Source organism: Geotrypetes seraphini, chromosome 14, assembly GCF_902459505.1.
Source record: "Geotrypetes seraphini chromosome 14, aGeoSer1.1, whole genome shotgun sequence".
Taxonomy (NCBI): domain Eukaryota; kingdom Metazoa; phylum Chordata; class Amphibia; order Gymnophiona; family Dermophiidae; genus Geotrypetes; species Geotrypetes seraphini.
The window spans coordinates 2,830,061-2,857,184 of NC_047097.1; the positions used below are offsets into that span (position 1 = coordinate 2,830,061).

Sequence of the window (27,124 nt, forward strand, 5' to 3'; positions counted from 1 at the left end):
CTGGCTCGTGAGGCAGTCAGTTTTTTTGTTTTCTCCAGAGTGAAGAAGACGTATCTGGACTTTGTCCAGTCAAGTTTACCTTCCTGCTTCGAGTTTTCTTCTTTCTTGTTGCTATTTCCTTTCCTTACATTAGTGTCTATACAATATTATTTCGTATCAAAATTTTTTTTACCTGTTTCTAATTTCTGGCCTATTGACATTTTTCTTCCTTTAACCTTACCAAGCACATCGACAGGTTTTCAGCAGAACTTTTACATTACCCTCGTTTTTTTTCCTGATCTTCAAAACTTCTTCCTAGCTGCGGTAGTTTTTTTTTCTCTCTGTTGTATTCTTTTTCTTTTTGGAAAGTCTCCCAATATTCCAGAGCTTAAAAATCAAAATTAAAAAATATATCTTTATTAGGCCTGGACCTTGAGTACTCTCTTCCAGCGTCTCGTTATTTTTCCCTCAGTACTGATCCCATTTTATGTCGGTACCAGTGGACATCGATGTCGACATCATTTTTAAGCATCATCTTCATACTCAACATGAGAAATTTTGATGAGCTTTGCAGGCATCCATAGCATCGAGTCACACGATGCATGCCTTACATCATTCTTTGATGCAGGTTGTCATCTCTGAAATTTGCCGCTCCCTTGGCTTTAACCAACCAACGAAAATAACCAGCACCCGCACAGCTGTACTACTTCCAGATGTTCCCATCCAGACAACAATTCCTTGACATAATCCCCCATCTGAACAAAGTTAGTTTTTTTTAAACGTCTAGCACCTTTGCTATTGAATGAACCCTCTCTACGCCTGTCTTAATATTAAACCACACCATGCGGCATAAATAGAATTGAAACTGGTGAAAGTATATACTTGATGGTTCCTTGGACACCTCTGACTTCATATTGGAAAAGTTAACTAGGAGTTGCACACAATGATGTTGCGGGGTGGGAGTGGGGCAGACCGGTCTGAGCACCGCCTTGGCAGGGGTGCTGGCACCTCTCCTTCTCCCACCCACCTACCTGTTCAAATAATCACCAGCAGCGAGATGCATCTCTTAACCTGCTGCTTGTGCCAGCCTTGGCTCTCAGGACTAGGAAGTGATCTCGGAGGGAGAGCGGGAGAGCCGAGACTGCCATGAGCAGCAATCTAGACATGCTGCTCACCGGTGATCATCTGAAGAGGTCTGGCGGGGAAGGAATGAGGGGAGGGGGAGGGGGGCAGCCATGGCATGGAAGAGGGCAGGGAGCGCATGGCACGGTGATACTGGGTACCACCACTCTGGGCACCTTCCTTCACCACACTGCTGGTGACATACTTCACGAGTGCCCCCCATTTGATTAGAGTGGTGTGTAGTTAGTAAAAATAGGACTATGAAAGCAAAAGCTGCACATTCCAGAAATGTTTAACATTTGCTTTCCCTTTGCTCAGAGGAATGAAGGTCATTGAAAACAGAGCCTTGAAGGATGAAGAGCGAATGGAGATTCAAGAGATCCAGCTTAAAGAGGCCAAGCACATTGCTGAAGAGGCTGACCGCAAGTATGAAGAGGTAAGTGCTGGAAGCTCTGTTGGCTCCGATCTCCTACTCATCATGCAAAGACTAGAGCAGCATCCCCTAGGACAGGGGTAGGCAATTACGGTCCTCGAGAGCCGTAGCCAGGTCAGGCTTTCAGGATATCCACAATGAATATGTACGAGATGGGTTTGCATGCACTGCCTCCTTGAGATGCAAATCTGTCTCATGCATATTTATTGTGGATATCCTGAAAACCTGACCTGGCTCCTGCTCTCGAGGACCGGAATTGCCTACCCCTGCCCTAGGAAGTGAATCAAGCCAGTTGTGCTAATTGTCATTTGAATGCTACCGTAGCTGGTTACTCTTGGGGATTTTATTTTAAAACCTTGGGGCCCTCCACTTGGGCATGCAACTCCTTCAGATCTGCAGGCTGTTCCCACTGATGGACAGGTCAAAAGTGCAGATACTTCTGTCACAACCTTCACAATCCTGTTCTGTCTTTACATGTGCTCACATCCATAATTTTCAGTGGATGTTGGGGTGGCATCTTGTAAGGCAGGTGGACAATTGGTGAGTGAAACCTTTTCTTCCTTTAAAGAGGGCCTTTGAACTGCAGTGTGATGGTGAGAATTATGCTTCTGCATTCCACCTTAGTACTCAAGCTATGTGCTATGCTATTTTAAAGCCTTTGATCTTGTGAATACTCGGCCAGAGTCTCTGCTACCTAGAATTTTCCCGCTGCTCCTTCCAGGTTCGATATAAAACCAGGGTAAATCTGAGCAGTTCACAATAAAATGTTATTAACAAAAAAAAAAACCCAAAATAAGAACAAAAGCAAAATAAGAAGGGGAAGGGAACAAAATAGACAAAACACAAAATTCCAACAAACAAATTTGAGAATATGAGGAAAGGATGGGTAGGTTATAATAAAAATGAAAGGGTGGGGAAGGGGAGGGAGTAGAACAAATAAGGTAGGGATAAAAGAGCATATTTGATTGATATGTAATCGGGAAGACTAGAGAAGGAGAAATTGTCTGTGTTTGATTGAGCAAACAGAAGGTGAGAGTTAAGAGCAAAAAGCTAAAGAAAAATAGTATGCCTTTAATTGCATCTTGGATGTCACAAATGATTTTTCAGCTCAATTAGAACCTGCTTCAACTATAGTTACTGCCATGAACATTCATTAAACTAGCTGTTATTTCCCTCGTCTCCCCATATTTTATTTCACTGTTCTCCATCTTTGAGCCAGCATGGAAGACAGAGGGTGTACACAGAACTGAGTCTGCTGTACATACACCTGATAAACACTAAAAATTCCAACAGGACAGAGAACCCACGGGTATAAAACAGTACAAAAGGAAGTGGGAATGGACAATGAACATTCCACTGAAGAACACTGATGTAAAACCAAGTTGTGTTATGTTTTTATGTTTAGTTCTCCCTGATGCAGGCGTTCCTTAGACACTGAAACACAGTGCTGTGTCGGGTCCACAGCTTCTGCTTGTGTCCTTTTATGAAATAAACAAGATATTAAAACATATCACATCAAAATTAAGAAAATTTTTCTAAGCCATACAAATAAATCAATACTATAAGGACATAAGCAGTGCCTCTGCTGGGTCAGACCAGAGGTCCATCCCGCCCAGCAGTCCGCTTGCGCAGCGGCCCATGGACCTGCATAGTAATTCTCTATCAGTAACCCTCAATCCAGAGGCCAATCAAATAAATAAATAAATACATATAAATATAACAAAGATGATACATTGTCAAAGATATATATATGTGACAAAACATATGATAATGTTTATGCAAATTCATAAAAATGAAACCAAACCTGTGGCGTATATGTTCACAGATGACAGGTCTGGGATAATACAAAGCTGTGTAGTAAAAATAGGACCATCAAAATACCATATTACATCAGGAGAAAAACTGCAGCATAACAATATTTACATAAGACAATAAAAGGGCGCAAAAGAAGTAGCTGCGAAAACAAACTTCAAAAGCTATTTGATTGAAAGAACAAGTTTTGTAACAAGCTGGCAACCATACAGAATGTGAATGCAGAAAATCTCAAGTGTATCACTACATAACTTTGTAACAAAATAGCAACTAAATAGAATCTCGAGTGTAACAAAATAGCAACTAAATAGAATCTCGAGTGTAACATTTCATGCATTGAAAGAGGAAGGTGAATATAAAGAGATATGAAAAGCCACACGTAAGGAGAAAAAAAAAGCAAGAAAAAGGGGGTCGAGAGAAAGAAAAAAAGAAAGGGAGGAAGAGGGAAGAAAAAAAACCATAACAAAGGAAAATAAGCCAAAAGAACACAAAAGAAAAACAGAGGACAACAGAGAAGGAGCATTTAGTTCCATCTTTGTTGCCAACTCTAAAAGTTAATACTTTGACCCCCTCTGGGCCATCGTAAATGACACAGGCAGTCTGTGAGTTAGACGCCCGACTTAAGTACAACTCGTACTTAAAAACGCAGTTGCGTCTTCATTTAATTTCACTGTGCAGTGTTTCCACTGGCCTAGACTCCTACACTTCTCCTGTAGCAGATTCAGGAATGATGCATGGCCAAATTAAGAACAGTGAGTTGTGGTGCCTGCTGTACCTTAAAGGGAACACTGGTAGGGACAGGTGGCCCTTTTGTCAGCTGGGAGCAGAGGTAGCAAGAATCTTAAAATCTACAAGTTCTGACTGGCGTACAAATCCAACTTAAGAATAGCTTTAGAAACCTAACTCGTTCCTGACCCGGGGACCGCCTGTAATTGAAAGAGCAACATTTTATTTAAAAGAAGAATATAAAAATGAGAGTTTAACATGACTACGTTCAAAATCCCTTATAGCCCACAATAAGAATACTAAAACTATTTAAGCAAGTTCTTGACAGCAGTGTTCCCATAAAGAACCTTAGTTATTTGGAGGGAAGGGAAGCAAAATTATTATACGATCTCTGGAGGTGGGAAATAGCACTTTCATCCCTACAGTCTGAGATTTTGGTTTGTACTTTGTGTAGGTTGCACGTAAACTGGTCATCATTGAAGGTGATCTGGAGCGTGCTGAAGAACGTGCTGAGCTCTCAGAAAGGTAAGAAACATATCTCCTCTCCCAATCTTTTTTGTGGATGCTTACACTGTGCAGTAGAGCAAGCACACAGCAGGGGGGGATTTTTATTATTATTATTATTATTATTATTTAAAGCATGGAATGCTGGCCTCCATATTATTTTTATTTATTTTTTTATTTTTTTTGCATCAAGCTATACTTTTGCATGCATTCTATATGTATTCATACGTTAAGTATTAAAGTAAATGTGTGTTAATTTCACTGCATGCTTTATCACACACTGATTTTGTGAATGGCTTTGTGCATTTTCATGTATTCACTAACAGCCAAGTTCGACAGCAGGATGAACAGTTAAGAATAATGGATCAAACTTTGAAAACGTTAATGGCCTCAGAGGATAAGGTACTCCTACTAATGCACTGTCCCTTCAGTTAACTGCAGTCATGCTTCCTCCCTCTATACCAAAAGAAATAGATCTCTTGGCTTTGGTTTGGTTTTGTTCATTTCAGGACAAACAGATGCGTAATGCTGCTTTTTTTATTTACTGCTTGCTTTGGTGACTTTTGTTTGATCTGTACAGAGGATTTCTTGAGCAACCAAAAAGGAGCTGAACAATCACACTGGAAAAAAAAAAGTGGGGATAGACCTGGTACCCACATAACAATTGGCAGTATTTAAAAGTACTTGTGTGATTGATTTTAGCTGCTTTCAGGGATGCCTTTGTTTTTCTCTAATTCATTTTTCCCCTATCTTTTTTCCCCCATCTCCTCGTCAATTTACTTCACTTCGTTGATCTTCTGCCTTACTATTTTTCTACATCTGTTCTGAAACAAACAAAAATAAATAAATAAACAGCAAATGTGCTGAACTTGAAGAAGAGTTGAAAACTGTGACCAACAACCTGAAGTCCCTGGAGGCTCAGGCTGAAAAGGTAGGCTAGAAGCACATCTAAAAAGAACAGACAGATTTTTGGGATTGTTTGCTGGATTTAACACCATAAATAATGCACTACATACAAAGAACACTAAAAAATAAGCTTGCTGCCTTTTTTTTTTTATTATTGTAAGTAGAAACTTACTTGGAAAGTTTTTGATAGTGGTTGCTATGGGTTGAATTCTGTAAATGGTGCATCCAAATTAAGCACTAGAAAAAAAATTGGCACTATGTGCTGTTCTGTAAAGCAGTGATTCCCAACCCTGTCCTGGAGGAACACCAGGCCAATCGGGTTTTCAGGCTAGCCCTAATGAATATGCATGAGAGAGATTTGCATATGATGGAAGTGATAGGCATGCAAATTTGCTTCATGCATATTCATTAGGGCTAGCCTGAAAACCCGATTGGCCTGGTGTTCCTCCAGGACAGGGTTGGGAACCACTGCTGTAAAGTGTACACACCCTTGCTAGGATAGCACTTAAGCACGGGTGTCATGCCTAAATATGGGTGCCAGACGTGCGCCTGGTGAAATCTGGTATAAATACTGGTGCCCAAGTTAAGTGCACCGACCCTATATTCCATGACTACACATGCCCCTGACATGCCCATGTCCCTCCCATGGCCATGCTACTTTTTGAGAGCATACTGCCATATAGAATACTGCTTAGCCAGATGTGTGTGCCAATCCTAATTGGTGCCAATTAAAATCAGTTATTGTTGGTGCCTAATTATTGCTGTTGGCTCGTTAACCAATTAAGTTGCACTTGTATCTCAAGATCATGCCCAAATTTGGGTGACTTTTAGCATCCAAGGGTATATGCAGAGATGCCCAACAGTTTTTTGCCACTTACCTACTGCTATTTGAACAATGTGAAGAATGATGTTGACCCTATTTGGATGTCTATTAAGATAAGTAAGTTGGAACTTTTATAAGCTTATTTTTAAAATGTAGTACACTTCCCCCTCCCCCCAGATTGACAGATCTTGGAATGATTGACAGATTTTTCAAATTAAAAAAGTTGCTATATTGCACTGTACAGTGGAACCTTAGTTTACGAGCATAATTCGTTCCAGAAGCATGCTCATAAACCAAATTGCTCGTATATCAAAGCGAGTTTCCTCATAGAAAGTAAGGGAAACTCACTTGATTCGTTCCCACCCACCCCAATCCCCCCGAGGCCAGCAGCACTGTTCTATCCCCCCGAGAACCGGCATTGCTCCCCCCACTCAAGAAGGCCCCGCCCTCCCCCCGCATAATCCGGCATCCCCCATGCGATTCGGCACTCCCCTTGCCACGATCCGGCATCCCCCACCCACCCGAACACTTCGCTTACCCTCCATCTGGCACCCGGCACCAACGCACAGATCATGCCGGTGCCCGAAGATCTGCAGTCCTTTTTGCTGGGCCTTGAGCATCTGCGCATGCTCAAGGCCTTCGAGTTCCCGCTCTCTCCAAGATTCTCGCTCGCGGTGGGGAGGCACTTGTACATCGAGGCAAGCTCGGTTTGCGAGGCACCAATTTTGCAAATGTTTTGCTCGTCTTGCAAAACACTCGTAAACCGAGGTACCACTGTATTTGATTCCATGTTCTGAGGTCCACTTATATCACTATAGTCCTCTGTCTTTGACATTTATCACTACAAATAGTGGTGGGTGAGGAGTGAATAACTGTTCAGAAACAGTTGGGATGTCTCTTAACTTTAACCCCTTCCCTAAGTCCTGTCAGTAATAGCCACCAATTCTAGCTCATCCCTTTCTTCCCCCTTCATGGCAGCTGTGACCATGTATTTAGCTTGATGAAGTAATCTGAGAGGAGGGGGTTGTATGGCTGATGCATGCAATAGATGTAATACAACAGATAGCTAAGCTTTCACCAACTTGTGACAGCAAGATGGCTGTCAATCAGTCATCGTTTTACATTAAATAACACTTTAGTCAAATGTTTAAGGAAGCAAGTGAAATGCATTCTCTCTTCCGATTTGAGTAAATTGTACATTTAGGTTTAACTCATTTAAATATTCAGATCGTCATTTCTAATTTGACCATGCACATTTGGATGCATATCTAGAAAATCTCCTGACAGTTGTGGTGTCTTATTGCAGTACTCCCAGAAAGAAGACAAATACGAAGAAGAAATCAAGATTCTTACTGACAAGCTGAAGGAGGTGAGAGGATGGTCTTCTGCATGCTGGTGGTTATGCAACTTAGTTGTTCATGCCCATTCAAGCCAGCTGTGTGTGTGTGTGTTTGTCTGGTTCATATAGACTGAAGGTAGAATGGTAAAACAAATCCCTTCTAGCCAAAAGTTTTTGCTCTCTGGAATTCAAACTTTTTAAAAGTTAAGTTAGACCTCATAGCAAATGTTTTTGAAACCAGGTACTTTTTTTGATGCATTACTAGCCTCTGTACCAGTTGGTTCATAGACAACGGCGCGAAAGACAAAGGCGCGCCCGGACAATTGAGCGCAGTGCGGAGGCGCGTGCCGCTCTAAATTACTGTTTTTAGGGCTCCGATGGGGGGGGGGCGTGGGGGGGAACCCCCCCACTTTACTTAATAGACATCGCGCCGGCGTTATGGGGGTGTTGGGGGGTTGTAACCCTCCACATTTTACTGTAAACTTAACTTTTTCCCTAAAAATAGGGAAAAAGTGAAGTTTTCAGTAAAATGTGGGGGGTTACAACCCCCCAACACCCCCACAACGCGGCGCGGTGTCTATTAAGTAAACTGGGGGGTTCCCCCCCACGCCCCCGTCGAAGCCCTAAAAACAGTAATTTAGAGCGGTGTGTGCCTCCGCGCTGCGCTCAATTGTCTGGGCACGCCTTTGTCCCAGCGCGCTTTTGACCTGACACCGTACCAGTCAAATGGCTACCAAAAACTGGGAATTCATTTAATCTTCACCGGAAGACATTTTCAGCAACCCAGTTTTTAGAGGGGGAACTATCCTGGAATTATCTCCTGGAAATTAGATATTGCTATGGGTGTATAGTGGCTATCTACTTTGCCATATGCTTCTACTGTAAACAGCCCCCCCCCCCCCAAGACCTGGTGCTTGTTCTCTTCACAAATATACTGTGAAAGTTCATGCATTTTTCAATCTTTCTGAGAGCAACAGTTTTCGGACAAGTACCTGGCTTATCCTGTGGTATTTGCATAGTGCATGGGCACTTCTGCTTCATGAGCATGGTAGCCAGTTTTCAAATGAAAATTAGCAGCTGTAAAATAATAAGGGTCCACACACTTTGCACCTGCTGTTTGGTATGAGCAGTCAAGCAGGAACAAACTGTCATGCTTGAACTGGAAAATTGAATGTATGGGTGCTGTTTATGAGATTTTAGGTGCAAAAAAATATATAAGTGCCTCTTACCACTCTTAGGAGGTGATTGGCATGTGTAAAGATTTTAGACAACCCACTGTAGTTATATGCTATATAGCTTTAAAGGGCACGGGCTTTGAACGCATGTATTACAAATGATAGAACAGCAATTTCACGTTTCTTTACCAAAGACACGGGATTTCGTACATTAACTGTTATTTCCCACTAATTGCGAATCTGCAGAAATGTATTAAATCTCTGAACTCCTCCCCTTCTGCAGTGGAGAACAGCTTTCTCAAGTTTCCCTTTGGCAAGCAAACTCAAAAGGTGTGTTCTGACCTGCTCTGCTTCTTTTTGTTCTTTTGGTGTATATTTTGCCGTTTGTCTTCAAAATTTTTTCGGTGTGGCTTCGATGCTCAGAGGTCCTCTTCTAGGGCTTACTCCGCCGGGGAAAGAGCACAGTCCTGCATGGGTGGACTGCTGCTCCCAGGCTAATCTCATTGAATACCTGTGGAGCCAGTCTGCTTTGTGTCCCTTCAGGAGCTCGGGGTCTGTTCCTCTGGGAGCTGCTCGCCTACTGGTTCATCGGAGGATTATGTAGGCTATGGGACCCCTGTGTAACAACCCTGGGTATCAGGGAGCTTGCTGTGAAGTTTCTTCCCCAGTATATCGCAAGGACTCTGGGGATGGGAGTCCATGGTTGAGGTCTGCCTGACCGGCAGCCAGAAGATCGCCATCGACAAACTTGTGCTGAGCTATCTCAGAGACAGAAATCCTTTCCCTGATTTGAGCTTACAGGCACCAGAAGTCAAAGTGAGTACTTCCATTATTCCCTATGGAGAAAATTGAGGGGAGGCTCTAAAGTCCAATTTTGAGGGTTTCTGGGGTTAGGGTTAGGTTTCCTCACCTCCAAAATCCCTAAATCGCTATTTTTTATTTTTTGGTTTGTCTTCAACAGGTAGTTTTGGGCATGAGTTTTCTGGCTGGGGGCCATCTTGGATTTTTAGCAAAAAATTTTTCTGCCTCAAAACCCTTCATTTTGCCTAAGGATCATCTGTAATAGATGCCCCAATTCCTGCATTTTTCGCACAGATGTATTGGCTGAGGAGTGGCTGTGTTCTGCAGGGTGTGGGAAGAAAGGGACAGGCGCTTAGGGCTTGGCCTCTATCAGTCATCCAGTGCATTAGAACGCCTAAAAGCCTGGAAAGCACAGTCTGTGGGGAATAGATCCCGCTGGGAGACCGTGAGTAATGAGGGGGTGAAATGCAAGTGCGTGGTGGTGAAGGAGAGCCCGATTCTGTAGTCTAGGATCTTACAGGGTTCCTTGGGGCCTCTGGTGCAAGGCTTTTCTAACTCTTGTCAGTCTTTTATGGAAAGCCTATTTAATAGGCCCAGGCAGATTACCCTTCAAGGGGCAAGAGTTTTTTGGCAGAGGGCTGGATGACCTCATGGCGATTGTGGTGGATCACTGTCTCAAATCCCTTCTGGACAGCAGAAGCCAGTATTCTGCCAGAGGCGGCAGAGGCAATTTTCATGCCTCTAGGAGATCCCATCAATTTTTCTCTAGTTGCTTTTCTCAGATGCCCTTTCAGGGCTCCAGACAGAGATTTCGCAGTTACAGGCTCCAGCAACTGGCAGGTTCCCATAGTGGCTTAGCCTCCAAGAAGCAACAATGACGCCAGGACGATGGCCGCCCCTCCTCTTATTGGCGGGCAGCTGTCAGCTTTCTGGAAGGAATGGGAACAGATTTCGTCCAACCGTTGGGTTTTGAACATTCTCTGGGAGGGGCACAAGATCGAGTTTTCTCAGGCCCACTCCAGATCTGTTTCTTGACTCGATAGCCGGAGAAGAAGGCCAGAGTTCAAGTGAATGTGCAATGACTTTTGGACATTCATGCCATAGAACCGGTTCCTGAAAAAGAATCGGGCTCAGGCAGATACTTTTTATACTTCATAGGACAGGATTTTGCGGATTCTGGATGTATGTAGTCCTCTTGCACTACTTGGAGAGGACTAATGATTCTCGGCTTTCTGATCATCTTCTTGTACTAGCCAGCCACTCAAGACTAGGAAACCAGCCTCCAAGGCCTCGATTGCCAGATGGATTCGCATGGCAATTTAATTTTCCTACATTGCCTGCAGTAAACAGCATCCTGTCTCAATCACAACACATTCGACTAGAGGTGTGGCTGTATCCTGGGCAGAGTCCTTAGCTATTTTGCCTGATGAGATATGTAGAGCAGCTACTTTGTAAAAGTGTGGAGAGTAGACCAAGTTCTACAGAGTGGATGTGACGACTCGAGAGGTTGCTGCTTTTGGGTCTTCTGTTCTGCGGGCAGGCTCATCTTTCCCTCCCTAAACATCTAGCACTGCTTTGGTACGTCAGCTAACATATGGAATCCTGTGTCTTCACTAAAGAATATTAGATTAGGTTCTTATCTTGCTAATCTCCTTTCTTTTAGAGGACATGAGATTCCATATGGCCAACCCTGTATGAACTTTGATTTGCCTGATTTCTGCCTTGGACGTTGCCTGTGGCCCTCTCGGGACCTCTTCTCCTGTGTCTAAGATTAAGCAGAAACATTACTGCAGGAACATGGGGGTCCCTGCTCACTTTCTCCTTTGGAGGGTTTTATTGCCTCTACTGGTTGCACTTAGCAGGTTGGTTCCTAGCGTAATTTTTCACTGCTAAATTGTTACATATTTATTAATCATTTCCTTTATCATAAGTCACAGCAGAATGTGGTTTTGTGCCAGGGGATGCTCCCTGTGCCCCTCCTCTTCTCTTCTGTTTTAGTGGAGTTTGATTGCTTTGGTACTAACTGAAGAGGGAGCTGTTCTCCACTGCAGAAGGGGAAGAGTTCAGAGATTTAAAGTGACACCCTTCTGCAGATTTGTGATTAGTGGAAAGTAACAGCTAACATAAGGAACCCCATGTCTTCTAAAAGAAAGAACCTAATCTTATCTATCCTGAAAGATTTTCCTTTTGGTTTGTGTACCTATATCCAGTCACTAAAGGCCAGATTCTGTAAAGGGTGTCTAAATTGGCATCTGACAGCGTGTTAATCACTCTTAGGCACCGTTTACAGAATCACACCTAATGGCACCTATCAAAAATCATAGGCACCAGTAATGTAGGCCATGGTTTTACTGGCCTAAATTGCATGTACCTAGGTTCTTTAGAGAATCATGCCTAGCAGCTCACATGTCTGTTTCTGCCTCCAACTGCCCACTTATGCACCATGCGATAGGCATTTACCTTTTATAGAATAGGTAGGTGCCTATTGGCCAATTAATTTTTTTTTCTCAAGTATGAGCTTGCTAAAACTTATAATTGAATCTATTAAGGTGGTGTGGGTTTAAGGTAGGCACCTCTTATAGAATCTGGCCCTAATTGTGTACTAACTAGTGCTGCCTGATTTGCCGATTTCGAATTGATTCACTTTGGTGAATTGATTCGTTCAATGACAAAATTTGACTCGCTGATTCACAAACCCTATCCCCCCCCCCCCAATCCCCGATGAGACCCAACATACCTCTGGGTCTCCTAAAGCAGCAGCAGTGGAAACTTGTGGTCTGCCCCACTGGGGCCTTCCTATTGCTACGCCAATGATGACATGATAGAGGGAAGCCCTGACAAGGCAGGCCACAAGCTGCCTGCACGGCACTGCCTCTGCCAGCTGGACACCACTGCTGCTGCTTTGGGAGGTTCGGAGATGTATCAAATCTCACCAGGGGGGTGTCAATGGGGAGCTGCTGCTCAGGGGTATGGGAGGGATGGAAAGCTGCTGCTCAGGGGGATTGGAGGAGAGGAGAGGAGAAGTATTGTTGGACATAGGGTGGAGGTGAGGAAGGGATAGAAGCAACAGAGGTAGAAAGGGATGAGAGGGAGAAATCCTGCATCTGGTAGAGGGGAGGTAGACATGCATAGAGGAGAGAAGGAGAAATGTTGGACAAAGGGTGGAGGGTAGGGAGAGATGATGCATAAAGAGATAGAAAGAAATGTTGCACGCGATAAGGGAGAGATGCTGAATGGAGCGGAATAGAGGTTTGTCCCAGGGTACAAGGAAGAGGGAAAGAAACAGAAATGTTGGATATAGCAATGGAAGGTAGAGAAAAAATATTTTATATTTTGTGATTACAATGTCAGATTTGAAATGTGTATCCTGCCTGAGATGATGTTAGACAGCGAGCATGATCTAGGACCTAACAGAGAGGAAGTGTGCTTTTTCTTTGTTTTGTTTACACTACAGCGCCAGCGTGAGGTTGGAGAGGGCAAAGGGGCTATAAAATAAACCCGCCAGGACGTTTGAAAAAAAACAAAAAAACATGATTGGGTGGGAAAATCGAATCGAAAAATTGTTCCCTGAATCGGGCAGCACTAGTACTAACCTCTCCTTTCTGCTAGAGCTTAAGAGGACAGCATGAGGATGGAACTGGGCTTACCTCTGTGCAAACATCCAGTTTTTCAGGATGGCTCCTTAATTGACTCCCTTTATGTGTGAGATTTTGTAAAATTTGCTAGTTTTGTAAATATACAAAAAGGCTTTCACTGACAATAGTGTTAATTGGCACAATTTGCAATTACGCACATAATTGCACTTTGATGCCGTTCTGTAGGCTTGGTGCCTAAATTTTATAGCGCATAACTGCATTATACATTCATGTTTAAATTGTCTTTTTTTTTTTTTCTTTATTTCTGGGCCATAGAAATAGAAATTTACCCAGTACGGTCTTTAGGTTCCAATTACCAGTATTGCCTTAGAAACTCACTTCAGTCTATCCTCTAACTATCTTGTTATTTGCGGTATACAGACTATAAAGTCTGCCCAGCACTGTCCTCCATGTTCCAAATCAAGCCCTCCCCAGCACATCTTAAACTGAATCACTATATATTGGACACAGACTATGCAAGACTGCCCAGTACTGGTTTTAGTTGTTTTCTACCATTCATTTTCTAATTAGAGATCCTCTGTGGAGGAGCATAAGCAGCTCAGGGTCATGTCAGATACTTTATATGCTAAGTTCATAGAATACTATCTGTTATGCACACAACTGATGGTATTGAGCACAAGCATGTACACTAGCATTTGATATGGCATAAATGTTGACGCCTAAAGTTAAGTGCTCAAATACTGACTTACGCTAGTATTCTAGAACAGCGTCGGTGCCCAGCTTTGCTGTAAAAGTCAAGCACTAAGCAAATATTCTATTTGCAACTAAATTTTAGTGCTTTTTCTTGAATCTATCCCTGAACTGATATATTACCTGGTATATTGTTAGCGTGGGGGGGGGGGGGGGTAAGGGTTTTTAAGGCTGATTTGTACATGCAAATGTCCCTTAAAATCACTAAAGCAAAAACCCTAAATTGCAGGCAGAGACACGTGCTGAGTTTGCTGAAAGGACAGTAGCCAAGCTGGAGAAGTCCATTGATGACCTAGAAGGTATGAATTAGCAGAGTTTCATATTTCTTGCAGAACAGCAAAATGATTTTTTTGTTTTGTTCTGTAACCTTGACATGATTAGTTTTCTGACCAAATCTTATTGTCGGAAGGTTAGAATCTAGTGGACAATGTTTTGCTCTTGTGTGTTGCTCTCCTGTCATTTCTAGCCTATCCTTTTCATCTGTGTAACTACATTCTATTCACATGTAGTGGGTAAAATGTTCTGTATGGTGTGATCTAGGTGCTCAGATTTTCTGGTGTAAATGTATGTAATTCTTTTTCATTAAGAAAACAGCAAGTTACTGTAATCACCTGAAATAAATGGTTTGAGAGCTTTGCTGTTTCACACTATGCTAGATTCAGCTGTTTACCTGAAAGAAGGTATCGTGCATCTCCGGGCAGTCTATTTCTAGAGTATAGATAAATTCTGGTGCAGAACCTAATCGCATGTTTGTGTTGCCAGGTTAAATAAGAGCTCCATAGGTTTTGGTTAGGATATGTACTTAATACTAAGGCTAAAAGCTTTCCATGCAGTCTTACTTGCAAGGAAGCTTAGCCTCTGATGCACAAAAGGATTCTCCATGGCTGTTACTGATCTCAGTAGCAGCCACCAAGAACCCTATGCAAATGCATTACAAGACGCTGATTAGTATTATAATGAGCACTGTGTGCTGCTAAAAACAGAACACCCACTTTTTATGGGCAAAATTTTCCAGCAGGGCAGGAGGTGCTGGTAGCTGTTTGTTGTGGGTGCTTGCATGTCCAGCTCACACAACACAAGCACAACAGCTGTGCCCGTTTTAGGGCCAAAAAGAAAACCGCAGCTGAGCTGGCAGCCCCTCCTCTCCCTCAATCGTCTCAGCTGATCAAGGCTCTGCTATCCCCATGCCGGCTCAGTTGATCAGCGGCTCCAGTGAATCCTGCCATGATCGGCTCCAAAGCCATGATCAGCTGGGCAAAGGGAGAGCAGTGGCTACTAGCAGAAGGAAGGAGCAATCTGCAGGAACTACAGGCCTGCTGAATCCTACCGATTTGCTCTTTTGAGCAGGTACCAGGCACAGTTCCTCCCCCTTTTACTGGGGGGGGGGTTGCTCCGCACAAATAGCATGCATATAATTTGCATGCTATTGTGCTGAGTATCACCCAGTAAAATAAAATTACTCACAACAAGGTATTTATCATGTTGTCAGAGCTTTGTGCATCCTACCCTAAGTTTCCAAGAAGCCCTTTTGTTAGAAAAAGGGAAGTAAGTCATTTGCTTACTGCTTACATTGAGGCGAGGCAGAACATCTGTGTTTGAAGAGATGTAATCCTATCTCCATGAATGGTTTTTGAGTGTTAGCTTGTGTATATTGGATCTTATTTGGAGGAGCTTCTTCAGGCTCCTTAACAGGAAGGGAATAATGTGAGACAGTGGGATATTGTATGTTTCTTACAATTTTAAATGACTTATGTACTGGTCTGATTTCGTGGAAGGGGGAAAGCTTTCTACATTTAATTCACATCATTGGATGCTTTCTATTGCTAATTTTCGTTTTGTTGGTATTTGTTTTTTTTATTTATTTTGTTGGCTGAATACCCCACTCTTTCCTTCTATACACTGTCACTTTCTGCTACAAACCATCTTCACGCCATCACCTGATCCTCCCTCTTCCCTCTGCCCTCCTCTTCACCAATGCAGATGAGTTGTATTCTCAGAAACTGAGGTATAAAGCAATCAGCGAGGAGCTGGACCACGCTCTCAACGACATGACATCAATGTAAATGTTTTTCCTGCTGTGTGCCTGCTTGCTGCTAGAGCCTCATGCTTGTTTTTGTAAACTAATCTTTATTTTGTCCATGAAACAGTTGTTCATTTCTCCTATTCTTATTGCTTTTAATCAATTCAATTATTACACTCGCTCCCAAATCAGTTAACTTCTGTTTGGGTTAGCCAGTAAGGCTCACGTTAAACTTTATCCCCCTCTCCTCTTGGATGTAGAGAATTGATAATTATCTGCTATTATAAAACTAATTGGCTTAAATGCAAAGTTTGCTAAAAAAAAGTTCTCAAGTAAACAAACATTTAAGCATCATCAAAATAGTAGCTCGGCAAAAGAACAAAATTGGTTAGCTGGAAGTAGGTTAGCAAAGTTGTTAGGAGAAAGTAAGTTATTATAGGGCCCTTATATTAAAGCTGAGCACGCTAATGATATTAGCATGCTAGTATCCTGCATTGCACAAGGCTGTAAGGTTCTTCCACACTTTAATTGGTCAGTGTGGGAGGGGTTATGAGGCGCTTTCCTACCTCTTGGACAGTTTACCAGTTTAACAAGCCATTCAATGCTGAAAACTTATGCCATCATTTGTAATAAACTAGGTATTTCCTAGTTAACACTCTAGCGTGTATGTCATTTATAGATTGTGCTGATTAATTTCTAAGGGAGTGGCACACTATATGATTGTCCTTATGAATGTGTGTTGGTAATACTTAGCGTTTAGTACATGCTAAGATTTAGTAAAAGAGCCACATTGATGACAGAAAGTGGGTAATTCATGTAGATGCAGAAATAGTAATTTGTTAATTTCTGGACGTGCTCATTAACGTTTGAGTTGGGGTGTTTTGGTTATTTTTACAATAGATTTAATATACTGAACAGAAGTCAACTGTGCTTAAACCCCTTCATATCTGCCCCAAGCTGATCAAACTTACAATTGTACTAATTTTTAATATGAACAATTCAAAATACTGGCTCTTTCCAAAATCTATAAGTACCATAATCTACATTGTTTGATTTGGAACTTTACAGTCTTGTGAGTTTGGCTCGAGACAGTGATGTGAACTGCATGAAGTGAAAGTGTTGTTTCTCTTGCTTATAACCAGAAACTGATACCAGTATTTTTCAGCCATTTTTTTGCATTCTAATACATTCCCTTTTTAATACAAACATCTTTGCTGCTGCTTATATTATGCTTGATCCTCGGAGATCTGTGGTTTATCACTCTTAATAGCCTAGTAAACTGTTCTTCTTTCTATGGCATTTTTGCTTACTGATAAGGGTGGCTGCCATTCACTTTTCAGTGTTGGTTAATACCAAAATGCATTAAAGCAGAGAATACGTACTGTATATTCATGAGTATAGCCTGACTGAGAAAATGGAATAAATAAAAATTTTATGCCTAGCCAATATATAAAGTATTTAAAAATATTGATATTTAATTTTTAGAGCATTTTAAACATTTGAAAAACATAGCCATGGAAGAGCTTTTTATATTTTTTTAAACTTATATCTGAGTGCAATGTGATTTTATTTTGCAAGACCTGACTACCATTTGGAGGAAACAGGCTAACAATGCTAAATGTATATACAATTAGTTCTACCCTTAATAAATGGAGTTAAACTTAAAAAGGTGTTTTTTTAATACAGGACCACATTTGACTTATCAATACAGCCAATTATATTTTTGTATAAATAAGGGTCACCCTGCACCCTATAGTTGCATCCTAGAGCCAGTATGATGATAGGTTATTAATCTAGATTTTAGCATGTTTTAGCATGTGCCTTTCCACTTTGGCTGTTGCTGCTTCCTTGCTGACTCTTTTATTGAGTCACATTTTTTCCCCAACTTTATCTTCATGCAGATAAACTGTCTAGCATCGCATCTTCAAAGACACCTTCATGCATCTGGATAACCACCTTTTCTGATCTCTTCAGTGTTTCCTGGGTCCTTTATCCTACTTTCCAGCTGATCTTAAGTTCTTTCTGTTTAGTATCTTGTCTCTGGCCATAATACATACTGTGCCTTCTATTGTACAGGAACTCTTTCAATGTAAAATAAACATCCCAATGTATAAGCTGTCATCTGTTTGCTATTTTTTTCTTTTATTTATTGAATGATTCCAATGTTAATAAAAACATAATTTGCATTTAGTGCATTAGGGATTCTTGCCTGCTGTTTGTACTTCTTATTTTTCAATCCCTTCTCCCCCTCAATCTGAATTACCACATTTGTTTCACCTGTCTGAATGGGTACCTTACCTGTTTCCTAGCATGCTTATTTTTAAGACTTGGTGCTCCCCAAAAAACTTTTAAAGTGTCTGATTATAATCTCTGTTAAAAATCCTAGAATGTTTTTCATACATGTAGTATGCTGGAGGAAAAGTCCATAGTCTGAAGCCACTGCTTGCCCTGGATCAGTAGCATGGAATATTGCTACTCCTTGGGTTTTGGCCAATTACTAGGGACCTGGATTCGCCACACTGAGAATGGGCTACTGGGCTTGATGGACCATTGGTCTGACCCAGTAAGACACAACCACACCCCACCCCACACTTTACAAAACCTAGCACTTTTAACCAATCCTTACATCTGACCTATATTATCTAAACCCAAAATGTAGTGGGCATGGTAGTGGGTATATTTCCCAAGTAACTGATGTGTCTAGGCCTGGGAGGGGAGGAAGTGAAGATTGTTGCATTGCATGGGCCCTCCTTTCAGCAGCATGAAGTAGTTCCCAGAAAATGTACTCCATAAGCCCTGAGCATGTTCTGTGAAGAAATGGGTGGCAGAAACTATGAAAGACAATTCAGATGAAGTGGGGATGGGGTAGAGATAAATATACATATAGTATTACGTTGGGGTGGATATATATTAATATTACACACAATATATATTATATTTATATAATTACTATATATATATATATATTTACATTTCTCTAGAGATGTCAACTATAAAACACATTGTTTCTCTTCTTCAGTTATCCTATGGCCTGTTGGTCCTATCTATTTTATCTGATTACAGTCCTTCTCTATACTTTGTATGCCATTGCTATACAATACTAATGAGATGAAATATTTGGGGAATTCTCAGTTTCTTTAGAGAAGACCCTGTCTCATATTCACCAGTAGAGACCATAAGATGTTATAGTGCCACGGCAGGCAAATCTATTTGCACCCCGCCTTTTCCAGTCTGATAATCAACCTTCCTTTCCTCTTCCCTCTTTCACCTTCTCCCACCTCATCCTAAATGAAAGGTATGTACCCCTCACACTCTAGCTTTATCTACTGTTGTCCTACAGCCATGTTTTCTGTCCCCTAGGGGTGTCATGCCCTGGGACATTGGTGTTCTAAACCACAACTAGTTATAGCCTTCTCCACAAATAGTCTGGACATCTAGAGGAGCTAAGGTAAGAAGCAGTTGGTAGACACAAATTCAGTTTTCACAGAACCTAGTTCTGGAAAGCTTTTTAGAAACCTAAGGAAAAATCGCCTTATTAGTGAACCTTCAACCTACGTCTCTTGAATGAAATACCAGTGTTTATATTAGAAGGCTGCGTAATTATCCCTGAATGGTACGGAAATATTGCTACTTGTCTACAGCTCCTCAAATTGCAAAAATATATACAGAAAAATTATGCTATCATGCTATCATCTTGGGACTGAACACATGAGCTCATGTTTTCTATAAATATTGGAACTAGGAACTTGTAATTGTGGAAGCAATTCGTCCAATTTCTTAGTGTATATCCAGTTTTTATCATCCAGTTATTTTGTTTTCTTGGAAATATATGGGAGTTAAATGTTTTGTTGCCATCACTCTCCCTGCTCCATAATGCTTGCTGTGGTGCATTGGTTTTGTTTTCTTATACTTGTGATTGAGGTGTGTTTTCTTTTCTTTTAGTTCTGGTTTATATACAGTGATCTATTTACCTTGAAAGGCAGTTAATCAAAATTGTAAACATTAAACTGAGAAGAAAAACCCTTCAAAAGCTGAATCATATCAGTAATTCAGCATTTTGTTTTCTAGCACCTGGTACTTGGAATGGCTTGCCTTCTCACTTACATCTAAAGACTTCTTTAAAGCAGTTTAAAGTGAATTTAAAAACTTGTTTTATTTTCATTAGATTTTGATTTGTATTAGTGTTTATTGCTTTTGTTAAATAATTTTATACATGTGAATGACCTTGATATGTATGTGCTTTACTTTTAATTATGGAGTTATTTTAACATTGTATATTGTTTAGTTTGGTTGTACCATGATTTAGCGATAAAGATTAACTTTTGAGCAGACACAATAGATAGCTGCATACAAAAATTTTGTAGGTTTTCTTTAAGAGGAACTTAAAAACCCTTTTTTGTAGTGTACCAATCTTCAAGCAGTTCTGTCTCACCCATTGAAGTGAAATAGATATTTGTAGGGATAATTAGATCCTAAGCTGTGAAGAGGTGGGACAGAAGTTTGGGGTTGGTAGTTGGAGGGAGATTAGGGGCCAATACACAAAAGCCTTGTAGTAGAGCCATGACAGACTGGCCCTGCCCAGTACATCCATAATATGCACCACACAGGGCATGGCACTGCCATTTTTTTGAAAATGGTGGTGCCACAAGCAGGAGCAAGTGGGCATCATTTCTGCCTCTTCTTTAAAAGTACAGTAGGTGGGCTTAGGCAAGCCTATGGAAGGGTGCCACTAGATTCTAGGAATTTACTCTTTTAGTTGGGGGGAGAGAGAAGAAAGGGGAGCTACTAGACTACCAGGGAAATATTTTTTGAAGTTGGGGAGGAGAGAGAGCAGGCCACTCATCTACCAAGGAAATATTTTTGAAGATGGAGGCAGTCAATGCAAAAAGGCAGCCAGGACAGGGTGGTTGTGTTGGTTGGGGGAGAGGGGGGTGCTGCTAAACACTTTTCCTTTCAACCAACTCTTCAATATTACTACAGACCTGGTGAAAATTTTCCCACACTATCCGTGCAGCTAATACTTATTCCATATCTATGCAAGGTAAAAAGAAAATCACTATATTAATAATTATTGTAATGTGGTATGTGGTCAAGGTTTCCACATAAATTAACACACCTGCTTGAAACCCTTTCTGCATTGGTTGGCTGATAAAATTTGATCATGCAGTGCCCCATTGTCACGATCTTATTGGTTCCCAATGCATGAGCGAATTACTTTTAAGATATTGTGCTTTGTTTTTAAACTTTGTAATGGACTAATTCCAATAGATCTTTTATCGTTGGTTCATTTTTCTTCCCAAATTGGGATGTGTACTTTTGGACTGCTGCTTTTCCTTTCTTTTAAAGCAATTTTTGGGAAGATGTGGTATATATATATAAGTGCAATAACTACACACCTTTTATGAAATATGCACATAAAATTGCAACTCTGCCTCTGTTTTGCCCAAATACCCTGGGACCACTTGGGAGGAAATTCTAAAACTGGCACCTAAGGTGCTGGTAGGTGCCCTACCGATGCATAAATTAATTGAAAAATGCTGTTAGGAACGGCTAAAAAGGGCACAGGGTGAGGTGCCTACTAGCGCCTAAATAAAAGGCGCCAGAATCGCACCTACGAAAGCACGTTAGGCCACCGCCAAAGTAGGCATGGCTAACGCCGGAAGTGGCATCAGGTGGACTAAAGCGCCTACATAGGCACGATTCATGCAAAGATAGGTGGCTGAAATGTAGGCCCAGAAAACCCTGGCCTACATTTCGACAGCCTATCTTTGCTGGGGGATCTTGAAACTAGACCACAGCTTATCATCAGCTGATCGCAGCAGGGGAATCCCCGATCAGCTGAGCTGGCAGGACTTGCTGAAACTGTGGCTTCAGGGAGTTCTGCCAGCTCGACCAATCAGGGGGAATTCCCCTGCCATGATCAGTTCAGCTGGCTGCGGCAGGCAGAAGATTCCCCCCCACACACACACAATCGGCAGGAGGGATGCCCACTCCCTCCTGCCTAAGGCCCCTCCTAGGGGTTAATCAGGTCCTTAGGCCCCTCCCAGTGCATCCTAGGATGCATTGAAAAGGGGAAGGTCCGCCATTTTGAAGAGAAAGATCTGCCGACAGGAAGGAGTGAGTATCCCTCTTACTGGTCTTCCAGTAAAGGTATGGGGGGGGAGGGAGAGGTGTCATTTGGTTAGGAGGAAGTGGGAATCCTTCTGCCGATTTCGAGTATGGGAGAATCTTCTGCCTGCCGCAGCCAGCTAAGTTGTTCGTGGCAGGGGAATTTCAGCATGTAATTACTTGGAACTTGCAGGTTCCTGAAATAAGTCTTGAGTCCTAAAGCAGAGACTCAAAAATTATGTGTGCTTTGTTTTGGCTTTTTTTTTTTTGGGGGGGGGTGCTTTTCATTTCCCAGAATGAAAATCTGTTTTCCAAAGACCAAAGATCTGTTTTACTAAAATGTGGTAAATACAAAGGCTGTATTATAAATGCAGGGAGATTGCCCAAAATTTACTGCACAGGACAGAGAACATAAAAGCACCACATTACATGTTTGGAGGATAGCTCAGGTCTACCAATGCTATTTGCCCAAGTATTAAATGGAATCTGGGCACCAAGTGTCAAATGCAAGACACCCACAGTGATGCTACATGGCCCTCAGCCACCTCTAGGGCTTAACAGGGGGGGGGGGGTAATCCCTGATCCTTTAGTGGCCTAGGGTGGGAGCAATCCTCTCTCTGCTTCAGGTTCCAAATTGAGGCTGATGAGCCCTAGTGGAGTGGAGGTGAACTGCTCCCCCCACTATGTCACTAGAGGACTGGGGATTATCTCTGGATAATCTTAGGGGCAGTTGTGAGGTCTAGGGGAGGGCTGCTTTTGGAAAATGTAGGAAGGGATTTGAGGGATTAGATTTGGGGACTGGAGGAACAACTTGGCGGGGCATCAGGGGGAGTTGGTCCCTTTTGCTAGGGCTATGGGCCACACTACTGGTCTGTTAATAATGCAACTACACATCCCCCTCTTTTTAGGCTCTTGAGGTGGCAGGAAGTACAGCTGCACTATTGGCAGGTTTAGGGTTTATGAGACTAAAAAAAAAAAAAAAGAAAAAAAAATCCTGATGTATACATTCCAGAAAACTAACAAAAGCATAGACAAGTTTCTAACTTTGAGGACAGGGTTGATTTCCACCCCCCCAACAACACAAAAAACCAATCTTCCAGTATTTCTGCATATAGCAGGACAAAAATTCAGGAAGTCCTCAAGTCAAGTTTGCTTGCACAATATTGTATTGCTTTACTTGTGGATTTAACATCAGCTTATGGAGGTGAAACCAACTGTGGACGTCTTTAGTTTTATTTGGTTTCCTTTTAGTTAGCTCTCTCTCAAGTTATTTAATTATATGGTAACAATTTAATTATTTTCATATATCACCTTGTTTTACCAAAAAAGGGGTTTATCAAATGTAAATAAGAAAAATAAACATGAGCATGGGCCAGCGAGACTCTGGGGAAAGGACTTTAGAGTCATGAGAAGATAGGATAAACCATTTCCTAATCTGCCATCTTTATACATTTTAGTTTTTACAGATGTAACTTACACAATTGCGATCTGTAGAATTTTTTTTTTTTTAATTTAGAAAATGATGGCGGAGTTGTGTGATGGCTGCCATCATTTTCTAAGTGTAAAATCTTTGATTTTCCACACAAAAAAATCATCAGATTTTGTTGTCATTAAGCATGAGTAAAGGAGGTTACTGTGGTACAGTGAGTACATCAGTAGGCATGATTTATGGGGTTTCAGACTTTGAAGAAACATTAAGGCTGATGCTGTTAGAATTAGAAAAGTAGATTTTTTTGCAGACTGAGATCCCTTTTATTGTTCACATAATCATTCAAACAGAATATGCAGGTGTTTTCAATACTCAAGGTCCCTTAACGAAGTAGGAATGTTATTAAAAGCTCATATGTTTTGACTTGCAGCATATTTGAGTTGCATGTAATGGGTTAGAAATCATAAGCTCCCTTCTCCCCCCCCCAAAAAAAAAAAAAAAGAGAAGAAACCCTCTCTAGTTCTTCTGACCTTTGGTGTGGAGAGTGTACTTCGTGATCTTTGTAGCTATTGGAAGACCTAGTATGTGCATGCATTTAAAAAAAAAACAAGCAAACTTCACATCCTCCTGAATATTGGGTCTCTTGCTGATAGCAATATTATGGACTCCTGTATGAGGCCTTTTGAAATATTGTTAAAGATGATCCTCTGGTCCCTCTACCATTGCCCTCATGTCCTGAGCGTATGCAAGCCCTCCCACTCCTGGCAGAATTCTGCATCTGCAAGATCGCAGTTCACGTAAGCAATCCGGTCTATACCGGCACAGGAGGAAGTGATCGCTGTGCAGCAGGTCACTTTATCCTCTACTACACACATCTGCACTGAATTCTATGCGTCCTGAAGAGGTGAGGAATTCTGCACTCATAGAATTCTGAAAGGAGCAGGCCCTTCAGATAGATAGATATAGATATTCCTACATGTATAATTTTATGATGCTTTGCTTCAGTGATACAGCATTTTGTCAACATTTTGGTATATTGGTTATGGATATGTATGTGTGTGTTTTCTGATTGACTAAGGATGCTTGGGTGGTGGTGGTGGTGGTGTTTCATCCTCATTCTCTGCTTTCTTTCTGATCATAATGGCCATTCTTTAAGCACTTTTTTAGGGAGCATCAGAAGAAATGTTTGGGATTAAAAATGGTAATCAAATAAAAGATTCTTTTATTTAAGAAAAGTATCTATAGTGTGGTGTATTATCTTAATTCCCTGCTTTACTGTGTCTAACCTTTGCTCATTCTGTTTCTTCTTTTTTCTCTCTGATCTGCTTGCTGACTGTACAGAACAACTCTACCAGCAACTTGAGCAAAACAGCCGTCTTACTAACGAGCTAAAGCTGGCCCTGAATGAGGATTGAGCTTTAGTTTGAATAAGCAGTGACAGTGTATCTTAACTGACATACTGTTCTCCCAAGAAGTCCTCTGAGTTTGAGGGATACAGTATCTGCTTTAGTGCAGTAATGGAAATTAGGATGTTAATCATCATGGGGGGAGGGGGGAAATCCCAAAGTTACTCTGCTTGTAAACTGCTTATATCCTGCAAGTCAGAGGTGGGGGACAACAGTTTGATAGTAAATTCATTCTGGAGTGGCTTCCTAGAATAGAACACTTCATGGCTTACGTTTTTATACATCTAACTGATGGTATAATTGGAGTTGGAAATATTTATAGCTAGTTGGGGAGGACTGTTTTATCCTTGGTAGCCTGATATTCACTTGAGTTGCAATAAAAGGTGCTTTTAATGCAGCTCAAGATGTGAACATTGAGTTTTTGAAGCCATTGTGGATTGCTGTGTGAAGTACATGGATTGGGAAGTGTTGAGCTAGCACTTGTCTTTACTTAACACTACTAAATCAGAGTGCTACATGAATGCCTACCAGTGTGTGCATGTAACAGCTATTTTACTGCACTGTAACCAGTACTCTGGCAGGGATTTACAGATGCAGAGTAAGAATTCTGAAATGTCCTTTGGAAAATTGGTTTTAGAAGTAACATTGTAATTGCAAATTGTCACGTGGCTTAAAATCCTTCTCCTCCTGTTCCATGATTTATCTAAAACAAATTTAACATTTTTTTAAACTGCTGTACAGTTAAACTACCCTTTTATGAGGTTTTCAGTTTTATTTGGACCTTGCACATATTAAGAACCTAGGAAATGGTGGCAAATATGACAACTTAGTCCACCTACTGTAGTCATTACTATTTTATGTATATCGATGGGGAAGAGGAGGAGAGGACCAACTTTAGCATGCCCTTTTATAAATTCATATGTAACAAATGTGTGTGCATGTCTTAATGCTTGAAAGCGGTTTGGCAAGATATCATTATTCATGTTTGTTTAATTTTTTAATCCTATAACAGAGAAAGAGGCACGTGCCAAAGAAGAGAACCTTAGTATGCATCAGATGCTGGATCAGACTTTACTGGAGTTAAACAACTTGTGAAAACTGCCTTAACTGCAGCCGTGTTTTGTTACACCTGCTTGCCATGATGCCCTTTAGGTGGTTTTGTTGTTTTGGGGTTTTTTTTGTTTTTTTTTTTAATTGTTTCACAGATAATCACAAGAAACATCTGCCAAATACTAGCCAGAAGTTGGGAACGATCATTGAAGGCAAGCCATATATGGATTCAGCCATGACTGTGTTTCAATGTGCCATTTCCCAATTCTAATGTTGCCTATACTTTGTAGGGAGTTGAGCAGTGCACACAGATTTAAAAAAAATATGCATGTTCTAGTCTGCCCAGGAACCCTGAGCCCGACCCAATTCCCTTCAAGTATATTTTCTGATATCAAATATGGATTGGTGCTGCCTTTAAACAAAAGGCTGTTGTACAATGGCATGAACTTAAGTTAATTCGAAGTCTTTGTCTAGCACAATGATTCTATTGTTTTTGTTTGTCAGGTACAATTGTTTTTTATGGTCATGTAAAATTTGAACTGTTCTGTGCCTATAATGCATGATTAGAATGATTTCTTCAACACACCAATTTATTTAAGACTTCCAGTGTCCAACTCCCTGTAGATTTGCAGTCTTATTACAAGCTGTAGGATAACATTTTAGGCTTGAATTTCCATTCCATTTTGTTTTTAAAATTGAAATGATGAACCTGGTGATTTCAGAAGTAAACTCAGACTCGGGGGACATCGTTAAATGTGTTTTATTGATGTGAGTTTGGGAGATAGTAAATGTGGTATTGCCTCACTATATCTTACACACTGTTTTAGATGTATGCCTGTATGCAAGCATTGTACGTTGATATGGAATAAAGATGCACACTTTAGGAAATTTTCTAAATGATGATCTTCTGTGAGGCATTTTTTTTGTTGCTAATTTCTTATGTTGTGTTAATGGTTGGGAGTTGGTTTGTGAGTGGAAAAAGATGTAGGGAATGGTAATTTGCTTTTAAATAGGAATTGAAGCTGAATGCTCCTATTGTACCTAAGAACACAAAAGCCTAATTGATTGGATAATGATAGAGAGCCATAAACAATAGCTTCCTTTCCAAATGGCCATTGTACCAAATGAGGTGAGTTTATAGCACT

At 41.2% G+C, this 27,124-nt stretch overlaps 1 protein-coding gene across 14 annotated transcripts in view; it reads left to right on the plus strand.

Annotated features, from left to right (window-relative positions):
• Window positions 1-26,879, plus strand: part of TPM1 (tropomyosin 1) — a 47,019-nt gene extending 20,140 nt beyond the window's left edge. For 3 of the 14 annotated variants that reach the window (XM_033920162.1, XM_033920161.1, XM_033920170.1), the window contains 7 exons: window positions 1,420-1,537; window positions 4,527-4,597; window positions 5,432-5,507; window positions 7,612-7,674; window positions 14,196-14,265; window positions 15,947-16,025; window positions 17,888-18,107. In XM_033920162.1, the coding sequence (XP_033776053.1) occupies window positions 1,420-1,537; window positions 4,527-4,597; window positions 5,432-5,507; window positions 7,612-7,674; window positions 14,196-14,265; window positions 15,947-16,025; window positions 17,888-17,891 (481 nt within the window). In that variant the 3' untranslated portion in view covers window positions 17,892-18,107. Of the gene's footprint in view, window positions 1-1,419; window positions 1,538-4,526; window positions 4,598-4,902; window positions 4,979-5,431; window positions 5,508-7,611; window positions 7,675-14,195; window positions 14,266-15,946; window positions 16,030-17,887; window positions 18,108-25,941 lie in introns of those variants that run through there. The other 11 variants (XM_033920167.1, XM_033920175.1, XM_033920172.1 and 8 more) reach the window with 6 other exon arrangements.
• Window positions 26,880-27,124: the final 245 nt, after the last annotated feature.